Source organism: Octodon degus, unplaced genomic scaffold (assembly GCF_000260255.1).
Source record: "Octodon degus isolate 3935 unplaced genomic scaffold, OctDeg1.0 scaffold00101, whole genome shotgun sequence".
NCBI classification, from domain to species: domain Eukaryota; kingdom Metazoa; phylum Chordata; class Mammalia; order Rodentia; family Octodontidae; genus Octodon; species Octodon degus.
Genome location: NW_004524677.1, coordinates 60,638 through 73,929, shown reverse-complemented (window position 1 = coordinate 73,929; position 13,292 = coordinate 60,638). Strand labels below are relative to the sequence as shown.

The window sequence follows — 13,292 nt, the reverse complement described above, 5'->3', positions numbered from 1 at the left end:
AAGATGCAAGTCACAGTCACAGTTCCCGCTACCTGAGCACACACTGGACAGGTTACTTCTGTTAGTTCAACTCCAACTCTGGGTATGATATTTGGCAGAGTGGGACTTGGGGGGCAGGGATACAAACATGTGGTACTTTAACTTGTCCAAGGTCAGAAAGCAATACTTAAGGTTAATTTCCTTAACCAAACGGTGGTAAGGCACTCTGGGTTACATACACCAGTGTGAACAATGGGAATCTTCCACAAGCAAGCAAATCAATCAAGTCTTGATGCACGGTGTAATGTTTAATGCCCTCTAGGGACACAATAACAAGTACTGCCAGATATCATACCCAGTACTCCCTGGCCCACTGCCCACAGGTGTGCTTTTCCTACAGAGTTTTGGTAAACTATGTCATTATCTTAGTTACATTTTGATTGCTTAGACACAATACCCATTACCCACAACTTAAGGGAGAAAAGGTTTATTTTGGCTCACAGTTTGTAGAGGTTTTAGTCCAGTCAGCTGGCTCCATGGCAGGTAACACAGGCAACAGGTCATGGTGAAGAAACACCTCATGGCATGGCAGGCAAGAAGCAAAAGGGGATGATGGGAGAAGGGGATGTTTATTGTTTTTTCTAGCCAATGTCCCCAGGGACCCACCTCTTCCCACCAGACTTTACCTCCCACCATCACCCCAAGCTATAAAAAAAAACTCATCAATGGATTGATCCAATACCACACACCCACGATCCAGTCACCTCCCAAAACTCCACCCATGAGCACATGAAGCTCTGGGGGGAACCCTAGACATAATCTGTAACAAGACACTTTACCTCTTCTCACAAACCAAGAGTCCCTCTCAAATCCCTAGGTGAACAGAGGTAGGAAAGCGTAGCTCACAACAAAGAGCACTGAAGGTTCTGCTGTCCCACCTCCAACCTAGCATATATATGGCCTCCATGCTAGCTGTTATAGGGTAGCCCTGTGCTCGTCAAAGTCTCACAACTTCATAAATTAGTTATTTTAAATTGTCTTCTACACAAAATTGTTCCTATTTTTATTCACAGCAGGCATTTTATAATAAGCACTTTTTCTGCCATCTTTATCTCCTCTGGAGTCAGCTTTTTGTAACTGTAACGAAATATTTGAGATAATAAACTTACAAAGACAAAAGGTTTATTTTATTTGGCTTACAGTCTAAGAGGTTTTAGTCCATGACCAACTTGTTTTATTGCTTTATAGCCCACCATGACAGGCAGCAGATGGTGGAACAAACTGTTTACCTTGTAGCTGAGATCCAAAAGAAACAACATCCTGCAGTTCCCTTTGAAAGCATGCTCCAATCACTTAAACCACCTAAAAGATCCCACTCTCTAAGCTTCCACCCACTTATCAATAGGACTATGAGCTGGAGACTAAACCTTAACACATGGCCTTTGGTTCCAGATTCAAATTACAGCAACTCCAAGTACAACCTCTATGTGGTCTACACAAGGAGATTTCAAAGCTGTCACCCAGCAAAACCACAAGCCTGTGCATCAGTTAACCTGGGGAAGAGGCAACAGACACACTCTTCTTCAGGTAAATCCTCCAGAGAAAAGTCTGACAAGCCTGGAACCTCTCCAGAGAAGGGAGACACCTCAATCTCTCTCCACCCAGCAGTGTCTGGTGTGCAGCTGGCTTCAGCCTCCTAGGGCCACTAATCCTGTGCTTCCTGTTCCTTGCCCAAATGGCTGGATGCACCTGTGCCTGGAACCAAGGCTGAGGGCCTGAGGAAGATCAGATCAGGGCTTGCTCATGTTGCTGTGCTCATCAGCCACAGGCATGAAGCACCCATGTCCTCTGGGGTTTGCCAAAGGGGATCAGTGCTGAAGCTTAGAACACATAGGATACACTGGGTAAATGTGACTTGCCCAATGAAGCATGTCAGGAGGGCTGGCTGCCAACACAAATGCAGCTCCCACCCTGTATCAATTGCAGTTCATTAGAGTAACAGACGTAATAAACTATATCTTTCCAATTTACAAAGCAGACTACAGTGGCCACCTTGTAAAGGGAAAAATCCAAAAGGGCTATGTGCTGGACAGCAGAAGTACCCAGTCGAAGTTAGAAGACCTGGAGCTCACTGCAGAATCCTGCTGGAATATGTATTGGGCAGCCAAAGGCTCTAGGCTGGATGGCTGGAGAATCTGCTGGAAGCCCCGAGAGGTGCATGGAAAGGTGATGGTGAGGATAAGTTCCTCCAAAGCAACAGAAATGAACTTTCCTTCTCTCCTTTTTTATTCCATTCAGGCTATAAGCCTGTCAGCTGGTGCCACTCAGACCAGGTGTGTCTTTCCTCTTCAGTAGTCCATCATTCAGCCACAGCCAGGCATAGGCTAAGCCAATCACATGGGTAGCTTCAACACCTAACTATGGCCCACTCACTCCAGACCTGTAACTCTATCTCCTGTCTTTGGAGGAAAAGCCTGTGCAGCAGGATGGCAGAAGCCCCCCAGATCCTCACACACCAGTCAGCATTGAGGCCCCTGCCTCCCAGAACATTCCCTGCTGAGAAGGAGCAAAGGTCCTCATCCAGTTCTACCTGTGAGCGTGTGCCAGACCAGATGAACATGATTTCCCATTTGTGGGCTGAAAAATCATAAATCATTCCAGGGGGAATTGAACAGTAAATTACACTTTATTTCATTTACAGAGAGATGTGGGCTAAAAAGGTGGCACTGGGCAAACAGCACTCAGGTGAGGAGCACCAAGGATGAGCCTGCTATAAATATGCTGGTGTGCTCAGAGCAGGTGAAAAGTATGTGGAGTTCCCAGCCTGCCTTTCAGGAAGAAGCAGTCTTGGAAAGGGCCGCTATCTCTGTTTCCTCAGGTGGAGACCAATTTCCCTGCACCCATAGACACCTGCACCCCAGTCTGCTCCCCACAGCTACAGCCCAGTGGAGGAAGGACAGTTCCCTTTAACATCTCAGCAGCAGGTGCAGGGAGGAGGGGGATCCTCCACAGGTCTAGTGCTGTGGCTGTCAATGGAGGTAGCAGACAGCTGTCCTCCCTCTCCTACAGAATGATTAGTTAAAACTCCCCACTTCCTGATTCTTGACAAAGGAAAAATCCATTCTATTAACTCGCTTGTCTACCCATTCACCGATCTACACAGTTCTGTGCAGCAAGTTCCATCCATATTCCTGGCCCTGGAGACTGTGGAAGGTGACTGGTGATTCCCGAGTGTGGTCACGGTGTGTGAAGCGCTGTTTCCATGAGGTTGTGGTGGAGCCAAGGTTATCAGGGGCCCTCTGAGACCCAGGGCTACAGCAGCTTGACATAATTCTGGGGAATCAGTCCCCTCTTGCCATTCAGAGTCCCTTCTAGCCAGCCAGGTTCCCTGGAGGTTTGTACTGGAAAGGAAGAAAAAGCACTTTTAACAACATGCCCTCCCTCACATCTGCTGCACTCCAGCAGGGAGAAGCCAGTAGAGCAAGGGGTGACAGGTGGGTATCCAGTTATGATGTCTGCACCAGGAACTGATGGCTTTGCCCCTGGGCTGGCCACTCAAATGCTGCTGTCTTCCTGCAACAGCCTCTCACTGTTCTCTATGGTTCCAGCCTGCCCCCTTCCAATCTAGTGGGCACAGAGTGAACTTTCTAGGACACAGAGCAGAGCACCTCATTCCCTGATTCCCACCACTCTAACAGGATGTCACATTCATGCAGCACTTCTGTCTGCTGCCCTGAATCACCAGGAAAATCCCAAATGGCACTCCATGACTTTGCATGTGTGGTGTCCTCTACCTGCAGTGCTCTTGTGGCATCTTCACCAGGATGTTTTATCTCCTGAGAGACCTTCAGGGACAGCTCCACCCCCAAAAGTCGGCCTGGACCCTCCTTGGCACTGACAACCCCTACAGGATGGTCCAGGCCCTGCTCTAACTCACACACTGGATGGGGAGTCTGAGGACAGGCCTGGCCTCACACATCAGGGCACAGAGCTTGGCCCACAGTAGGTGTCCATAAATAATCATGATGCACATGAGTGCAGCCTGGGCAGCAAGAGCATGGCCTGCAGCCCTCTTCACCAAGATTTGAAAATCAAATACATGGTACTTAGTAGCCCCAGCAGAGGCCGTCAGCCATGACCAGGAGCTGCAGTTCTATGCCTAAGGAAAAGAAAGAGAGTGCTCCCCACAGCTCAACTCAGGAACCAGCTCTAAGATACAACTTGTGTTGCCAACCCAGGAGAACTACAAACCAAGGGTGCACACATGTACGTAAGAACTTGAGTTCTGAAACAATACTCCTACTGTGGATAATGCCCTCTTTTTCCTTATTCTTTTCTGAATGTTGGCTGAAAAACTAAATCTATGACCCACTATTTCATAGCAACCTCCAGTTTGGAAGACACTGACTATCCAATTCTAGGAGCCCTTCTAAATGAAGTAATTCCAACTTTAATGTTAAACAGAATGAGGTAACCATTTTCTCTTCTCTCCCTTGGAACATGTAAGCACACTTGCTGACTGTATGCATCAGCTTGGCCTGCTATGATTTCTTCACATTCACCCAAACCTCCTGTTTTAAGCTCTCTCTCTGTTTTCTCCATCCACCCATGCCCGGATAGCACCAAGTCAGGCCTCAGACACTGGCTTACCATCAGCCCACATGACTTCAGTCATGAAAGTTACATGGAGCCTCTTTGCATGAGCTTAGCCTTTCTCCTGTGTGTATACATAGTTATAAAAACACAGGTGAAGCATGAATAAAAGATAGCTGAGCAGGAGAGGCAGAGAGGAGGAGAGGGAGAAAGGAAAATCAAGAGAGTGGGAGACCCCACCAGGCATCCTCCCGGTCCTCATCAACATGTTCATCCACATCCCTGTTCTTCACCTCCCAGTCCTTCCTCCCTTCCCAGGGGTCTGTTACTGACTGAGAGTGGAAACCCTGGGGGCCCCTATATCTCCCAAGAGACTGGAAATGGCACAGGGTGGGTACCAATGAGATGTGACAGGAAGCTCCAAACCCCAGACGCTCCATATCCCCAGCCCCTGCAAGGTGGCTCAGAGGTCCCGAAGGGCTTCTCCATCACTCTCAGACAGTACCAATCTGCAGACTCCAGCTCCTCTCTCTGTTTAGTTAGTCCAACTGTTCCTCTGCTGTGTTCAGCAGCAATACCCAGGCATTTGGTATTAATACCCAGGCATGATTACAGACGTTTCTATGAAGACCCAATCAATTAATCTAGACACTTAGTTGTTAGCAATAGTTAACTCTGGGCTTCATGCAATCAGGAGAAAGCCAAGAGAGAACAAAGAAGAGAAATTCTGCCAGCCCACAGCCTGCCTCCCTAGGTCACGAGCACACACCCTTCCCCTCTTATTCATTCCCATCCTACCTACCCCCACTTCTTTTTCTCTAGCTAATTCTGGTTGACAGTTTCCAAAGTAAATAGCACCTCATATCTCATGGGGGCTGAGGGGGCTTTTGACTCCAGAAGATGGGAACAGAACATAACAGAGTAGGCTTCGGAACCCTCAAGACCCTGGCTGGAATCCAGGCCCCTTAACTCTCCAGGATTTACCCACCTCTCTCAGTCTGTGTTGATTTCTAAGAGGGGGTAAATGTTAATTCATCACAACCTGCTGCACGGATTAAAATGAGACCTTTTCTTTCTGTGGAGCAGGCTCTTATGCATTACTAAGCATGATGGCAGGAACCAAGCACTTCTGAGGTAGGGCAGCAAATTGTTGATGTCAAGAGCAAAGCAAAAGTCACACTTAGTCATCATTTACTCAGCCTCAGAACACTGCATAGAGCTCTGTATGCCAAGGCCCTTCACCTAGAGCTCCCCTCCAGGTCACCTCCATGAGTTCCCCAGCATGTTTATCCTTTCTTACCTTCCTGTGCCTGGGTGCCATGCTCACGGAGTAAAAGGACAAGATATCTGCATCTCTGTGGCACCACTACTTAAATAACTTTCTGTCTCAGTTACTTTTCATTCATTGCTGGAATTAAGTACCAGACACCCAGAATTAAGGAAGGAAAAATTTACTTAGCTTACATTTTGTGGAGGTTTCAGTTCATGCTCAGCTGGTTCCAAGGCAGAGCACACATGACAGAGGGCAGCAGATCATGCCAGTGGAAAACAGCACAATAGCAAGAGCAAAAGGGAAGGAGCTGGGATAACAAACCTCTCTCCCTTCCTTATATTGCATCCAGGATACCTGTGGGTGTAGCACTCACACCCATAATCCCAGCATTGGATCATGAATTAATCTCAAACTCTAGAAGCCCACCCCAGTGACTACATGAGGCTTTGGGGGGAAAAGAAGACATAAAACGTAGCACTTTCCTACTGAAAAGGTGCATGACATGTGAGTAAGTCGCATCAAGATAGGGGTTTAATGAACACTGAAGCCAAAGAAAACAACCTTAAGTACCCTGCTCCTGATAAAACAAGGTAATTTAGCTCCCTATGGCTAAACATGACAAAAGTAGAACAGAGCACTGCTGAGGGATGCAGAGGTGGCAGGGGCTCCCAGATAGCTGCAGTGGTCTTGATGACCTACTACCTTAAAGATATCTTTGGTGGGATAAAGCTGAATTTGGGTGCTCTTATCTACAGAGCCAGAATCCTCCCTTTAGAAAGGACTCTACCTTCCCAGAACAGACCTACTGGCACTCACAGTGGACCTTAGAGCTCAGCTCCACCCAGTGGGCATGGCTGGCACAGGCCCAGTATACCTGCATACCACTGAATAGAGGAAGTGGGGCACTTACGTGGGACAGCAGAAGGCCAGGCACCTGCATGGCACAGCCGCACCTCCCCTCTCTCAAGAGAAAAAGAATACCTGTCATCAGTTATGTCTTACTAAAACTTCTGAGCCAGTATTATTTTGACAGCTATCAAAGTTTCCAGTTGCTGGATTCTCAGTGGCCTCAGGCTCCTATAATTGCCAAGACTTTCAGCTGGCCAGGGGTAAGGAGACCTCTTATCCTGCAGGCCCTACCGCATACCAACCACAAATGCCTTTATGGGGAATGGGAATGTGAGAATGAAACCCCAAACCTCTCCACAGCTCAGGTGTGAAAACTTCCAAAGCCCTCCTTCCTCAGGTAATGTACAATCTCAGGGCAGCCCAAAGCAGAGGCAGGATCACATGCATCCATGAGGGACCTTCTCCACTGGGACTGACTTCTCCATGATGAGGACTCTGCTATTCCATGTTTATGACCAGGAGAACATGACCTATTGCCATCACTCCCCAGGTCCTCCTCTGTGTGCCATTTTCTGCATTTGGTCTCCATCAGGGAGCCCGGCTCCCCTCAGGCCATGTGACCTTTGCCCAGTCCTGTGCTGAGAGGACAACATGCCTTGCAGCCAGGTGGTGCAGGGCAGGGACACTGATCAACCATGAAGAGCAGTGGATCTCTTGGACACATGCTCCAAGAAGCAACAGACTTGAGGAAGAGCATGGAAAATGACCAGACAGTTTTTTCCACTGTCCGAGGCTGGGCTGCTACCAAGCATACTCCCCTGTAGGGAGAAGGGCAGTAACAGCTCCACAGTTCACTTCAAGAGGCCTGGAGACATGCACAGCACACATACATACAGACCAGCATTCACATACCCTGTCCTGCCACCTGCAAGCTGCGACAGCCTGAGCGAGCTATGCATCCTCAAAATCTGATGAAAGCTATGACCAGTGCTCCCTGGCATCAAATGCATTTAACTGCACTGAAGCATGTATGTAAAACTCACCACTCTGATCATGTGAAAGTATACAATTCAACGGGTTAAGACAAGCTACAACAGTAGCCATTCTACTATGTGCTATTCATCGTAAATCAAAGCTATGTGTACATTAATCAATAATTTCCCAGTCTCCCTTCTCCAGCTCCTGGTAGCCTCTATCTTACATTACCTCTCTAACAATCTAGGTATTTCACATAAATGGCACCATGATACCCATCCCTTTGTGCCGGGTGTATCTCACACACTAGGCCTTCAAGCTTCATCCAGGGTACGGTGTGCACCAGGGTCCCCTTCCTTTCAGGGCTCAGTAATGTCTCTTTGTGTGTATAGGCTGTGTTCTCTGTCTCCATTTACATGCTGGTGGGTGCATAGTCTGTATCTGCCTTTGGCTGCTCAAAGTACAGTACTGCTGCTTTGTTCTGTTTGCTGCTTCATACCCTTTCAGAGCAATCAGAAGCTCAAGGGTGTTTTTCATTCTCTGATTCCTGCTATGGTAAAATAAGGGTTTATCACACAAGTCTACTCCTCAAGTAAACATTTTGCTACCTTCTGAGCCTCACTAGCACCACATTATGTATAGACATCTGGCACTTAACATTTTTTTCCCAGAGATTTCCCTGTGTTACAAATACACCTGCAAAGAAAACTACTGGGTTGTGAGGGCCACACAAGATCAACTTTCCAAGATGAGGCCAAATTGATTTTCAAGGATTATTCTGTCTATTTGAGACCTTTAAATTTTAATTACAAGAGACTTCGGATTAATCAGGGTCACACCTGCTCCCCAGGCAAACTGTGACATCATGTTTTCACAAATGAGCTAATGCCACAAGATCCTAACCATACTTCTGAGAGACCAAAAGCTCCTGCAGATCCACCCATGGGCCTGGGAGTGCTTCCAGGCAGCCCAAGGCACAACTTCCCATCTAATGGACAGCTAGCAGCAGAAGCCCCCAAAGCCTATTGCTAAAGTTCCCCAGACCCAGGAAAAAGCAGAGGGTTCCTGTGGCAGTTATCAGAACATCAGCCACCCTGAAACTTCACAACAGAACACTCTCTGGCAGGATTTAGAAGACATTTCCCTAGAACTGAAGAAACAAATCATCAGTCAGGAACTTAAACCCATTCCTGAAGTCCAGACCCACACAGCAAGGGCAAAGACCAAGGAACAGCTATAGAGCTATGTAATTACTAAGGACCATCTTGCCATCCACTGACTTAGAATTTCTCATTGTGATAGATATTCCAAACTCTGCAACTACTGCCAATATGACCCAAGGGTCACTCTGACCTAAATTTTGTGGTTTCCTTTGTTGCCCAAGGGAGCACGACAAGGATTTGCATAGCACGAGTTTGTTTGCATTTGGGAATATTCCAAATGGAGCAATGGCCACAAGAAAAAACGTCTCCAGTGCTCCAGGGATCTCTGGTCTGTGGAGGTGGACTGTTCCTGGAGACACTATTGATGGTTTAGCTATAAATGGTGGGCACTTGGAGCACTGCCTGGCTCCACAACATTGAGGTCCCATGACTTGCCTTTACGGCTTGCTCTGTGTCCAACTTTAGAAAAAAAGACCCCACAGCTAATAGAGGAAGGGCTTCACCACATATACTGTAGAAAAGCAAGAGCTTGTTTATAACTAGCTGAGCAATCAACCATGCACAGTAGATGAAGGTAACATAACACAGAAAGTAAGTAGCCTACTTAAGCACCTTCAGCTTATGGTGACCTGTAAGAACCATCCCAAGGAAATAGCACGTCACCAGGAACAGTCCCTTTCTACAAACTGTAATACACTGCTACTTGCCATCAACCACATTCTCTCTAAAAAAAAAAAAAAAATACAGTGAGATACTCCTATGTATGCATGTGCATGTATGTATGCATGCATGTGATCTGTACATCTACATATATGTGTATACACACTTTTCAGGAGGACTTGTGAAAGTTGTGGCAGAATTTTAGAAATGGAGAGCTTCAGTCTCATGGGATGCTGATCTGCCGGCCTTTCTTCTTTTCACTGTGCTGGCAGACCATGATGTGACAGAAGCACAGACCCTCATTCACAAAGCTGTATAGTATATGCACACCTAGCATGGCTCTCGCTGGTCTGTACGCAGAGCTCAGGGGGACAGCATCTGACCTGGTTCTGACCACTGAGCAGCTACAGCAGGGTAAGGAGGAGGAAAATTCTGGAAAAGTATTTTCAGTCTTCAAAAGCAAGAGCACAAAGATGAGATACCTCATTTTACTCTAGTTGAGTGTGGCCATGAGGCCATGAACTAGTAGCCACTTTGCCCCAACCAGGGAGGTGAATGTACAAGTAGAAGAGCCAGGGTCCCAAAGTAAGTGTAGAGAACAGTTCAGCAGAGAAGGAAATGCTTTGTTCTTTGACAATCTCTGTAAGAATGTGAATCAATCTAACAGAGCACTGAACTCCCATCCTGTGTGGGCTAATCCATCTTCATGAATAATGTCGCCATTTGTGTAAAATTTTGTTACCTGTCACCTAAGACATCATGATGCACCTTTTACTAAGGTAACTGTCTCACAAGAAAATACTAATGCAAGAAATTTCAGAGGATCATAGGGAGATATCATAAGAAATAAAAATTTCACACCATCTTTAGAATGGGTGAGTTTTAACACTACCTCGGCTTTCCCTTCTGATGTCTGCTATGACAACATGTGAAAAATGTGCAGTGGGGTAGCTTTGTAACCACACTCTCCTACCAAAATTGTACATGTGTACATTATACTTGTAAAGGACAGCTCCTGCTTCTACTCCAAGAAAAAAGTTTCTTCACAAACTTAATTTTGTCTTACTTCGGCTATTAGTGCTGTTTATTTTCTGATGCTATCAGGAGTCTCTGATGCTCACGAGCACATACCATGATCTATTCTAAATGAAGCAACTTGCTTTCTAACAAAACAATCATCAGCAAATGTTCCATTACTGACAACACACCACAATGTACTGTGTTGCTATATTCCATAGACTCCAAACATTCTGGCTCATCAGCCATTCCATTCCAAGCATCCAAGATTCCTGCTGCTTCCCTGGAACTGTTCTAGGGAGCTCCACCCACACACAACATCATTGTTTCCACAGCAACCAATGAACTGCATCATGAGTAGACTAGGAAGAGAAGAAGTCAAGAGCAAAGCGGCAAACATACATACTGAACCATAAGAGAAATCTGTAAAATATTAAGCCAGCCATAGCTTCTAAACACTTGTGTATGAATGTTAAACATTCAAATAAAGTCTTTCACTATTGTTTCAATATGCAAGGTGCAACACCCACTTCTGGAGATTCACATGCTTTTCAGGATGTAAAGCATAGGAATGGTAAAAGGGTAAGAAATCAAAACAGAATCAGTAAACCTGAAGCATTTAGGAGGCTCATTCAGGGATTCTGGGAGAACCAAGAAAACAAGGGAGGTAGATCGGAAGTATTTCTAAGGAGCAAGGAAGATAGCTCAATAGAATAACCTGGCAAGCACAAGGCCCTGAGTTTAATCCCTAGCACCACAAAAGAAGACGAAGACGAAGACAAAGATGAAGATGAAGACGAGATGAAGATGAGACGACGAAAAAGAAGAATTTCTGAACTCCAAGCAGTACTAGCTCATTTCCATTAATGAAGTGAATGAAGAAACATCAGCACACTAGCAGAAGGGATGTTCCAGTCCCCATCACAGAGCTCCCTGGTGCTCAAGTTCTGGAAGCTAAGGGACTTAAGCTCTCTCTTGTCCAGAGTGTTACAGGACCACAATGAAGCACCACTTATTCTAAGTGAGAGACACCCTAGGGTGACAGAATATCTCCCACTACCACTTACCATCCTCAAAAATCGCTCCTATTTCAAAAGATAATTCTGAGCTGTGTTCTGCTTCACATGGGTATACTGCTCGAGCCTTCCGATTAATAACACTGCAGAAGGAACACAAAAAGACAGCTGAAAATGTGAAGAAAGGGGACAGAGAAGTGCTGGTCACCCCCAGCCCTGCCTCCCATTCCCTACATCTCATCATAGGCTACCAGGAGGGCAACTCCTTCTAGAAAAGGAACAGAGACAAGAACATAAGGTAAAGTCATAGCACTTGATTTTCAAGTAAATGGTGGGTTTTAAAGGCAAACTTCTCCTTAGGGAGCCTATCTGGTAAGCTGTTACTGAACCACTTGTCTAATTCTCCTCCCAGCCTGGTGGAAAGAGCTTCTCTAGCACTCAGTAGTGTTGCAGTCATGGGGTGCATTCACCTCCTAAGTATTTTAGCTGCACATTAGGAAAAACATCCACATGTGTATAGGCCAGCAGTGGAGGAAGAGGCATATACATGACATGGTGAGCAGACTTCCAGAGCCACAGACCTCATTCTGTGTACCACGACCTCTGAAAGGGTCTTCAGCCCAGGACCTTGTGAGCAGGGCAAATATTCTACCCTGTATTACATCCCCAACCCTTTTTCATTTTTTCACAGTACCAGGGATTAAGTCCAGGGCTCTGCATATGGTAGACTAGCACTAAACTACTTAGCTACAAATTCTGCCCTTTTCTGTGTTTTGTTGCTCAGACAGGGTCTTGGTAATTTGTCCAGGCTGGCCTTGAACTTCCAATCCTCTTGCCTTAGCCTTTCAAGACTGAGCTTACAGCTTATGTTACCACAGTAGGCTCTTGTGTATATTTTGACCACTACAGAAAGGTACTTAGCTTCTCCCTACTTGTCAAAACCTCCAGTGTGACCTTGTGAGAGAAGGAGGGAAAACATACTTTAAGTCACATATGAACCACAGTGGAAGGAAGTGCTCTGCCTCATCAGAGTTGGGAAAGCCACTGCTGCTAAGAGTGATCTTAGCCAATCCCCAGACAGATGCACTTGCTAGAACCAGCCAATAAAAAGCCATGCAGGTTAACACTTCCAGGGACCATTCTGCCTTTCTTTTTTAAAAAAAAATATATATATATATACATTTTATTTATGTACAAGAAGTTCTTTCAAAATGACTAGTTTTAAAAATGCACAACTAGCACCAAAAAGACCGAGTACGTTCAAGTAGGTCTCATGGAAGTCAAATTCCGCTAAAAAATGCACAGTTGCCTCCATGTATCCATACAGAGTTCTATATCTACTACACACTAAAAACATTTCTTCAAAAACTGCATGTGGAGGGCCAACCAGACAGCTCATCAGATTAAAATGCCTGCTTAGGCAGACACAGGGGCCATGGGCTTGATTCCTAGCCTGCCATGCTGGCCCTGCTCCTGGGGCAGGCTGAGATGGGAATGAGACTGGGTGTGGTGGCGCACTTTAATCCCAGCGCTTGGGAGGCTAAAAAATAGGAAGGATCACTATGAGTCTGATCTGTGTAATGAGACTGTACTAAATACATTTTTAAAAAAATCAAAAACTGCATCTATATTAACGACATACTTTGTTGTCATTATTCTGTAAACAATAAAATGACCTAAGTTTGCAGACCAAAATTAGAGAAAAAGGAGGGCTGCAAGGAAAGCCAACATTTTGGCCCTAGCCTTCTAAGGTCAATTAAGACTCAG

The 13,292-nt window shown here is 45.9% G+C and overlaps 1 protein-coding gene across 1 annotated transcript in view; it reads right to left on the bottom strand.

Moving 5' to 3' along the window:
• Nucleotides 1-2,646: 2,646 nt before the first annotated feature.
• Arhgap10 (Rho GTPase activating protein 10) overlaps nucleotides 2,647-13,292 on the bottom strand; it is a gene marked incomplete at its 5' end in the record, with an annotated part of 68,765 nt that continues 58,119 nt past the window's right edge. The window contains 2 exons of the mRNA XM_004638716.2: nucleotides 2,647-3,380; nucleotides 11,577-11,668. Of these exons, the coding sequence (XP_004638773.1) occupies nucleotides 3,292-3,380; nucleotides 11,577-11,668 (181 nt within the window). The remainder of the gene's footprint in view (nucleotides 3,381-11,576; nucleotides 11,669-13,292) is intronic.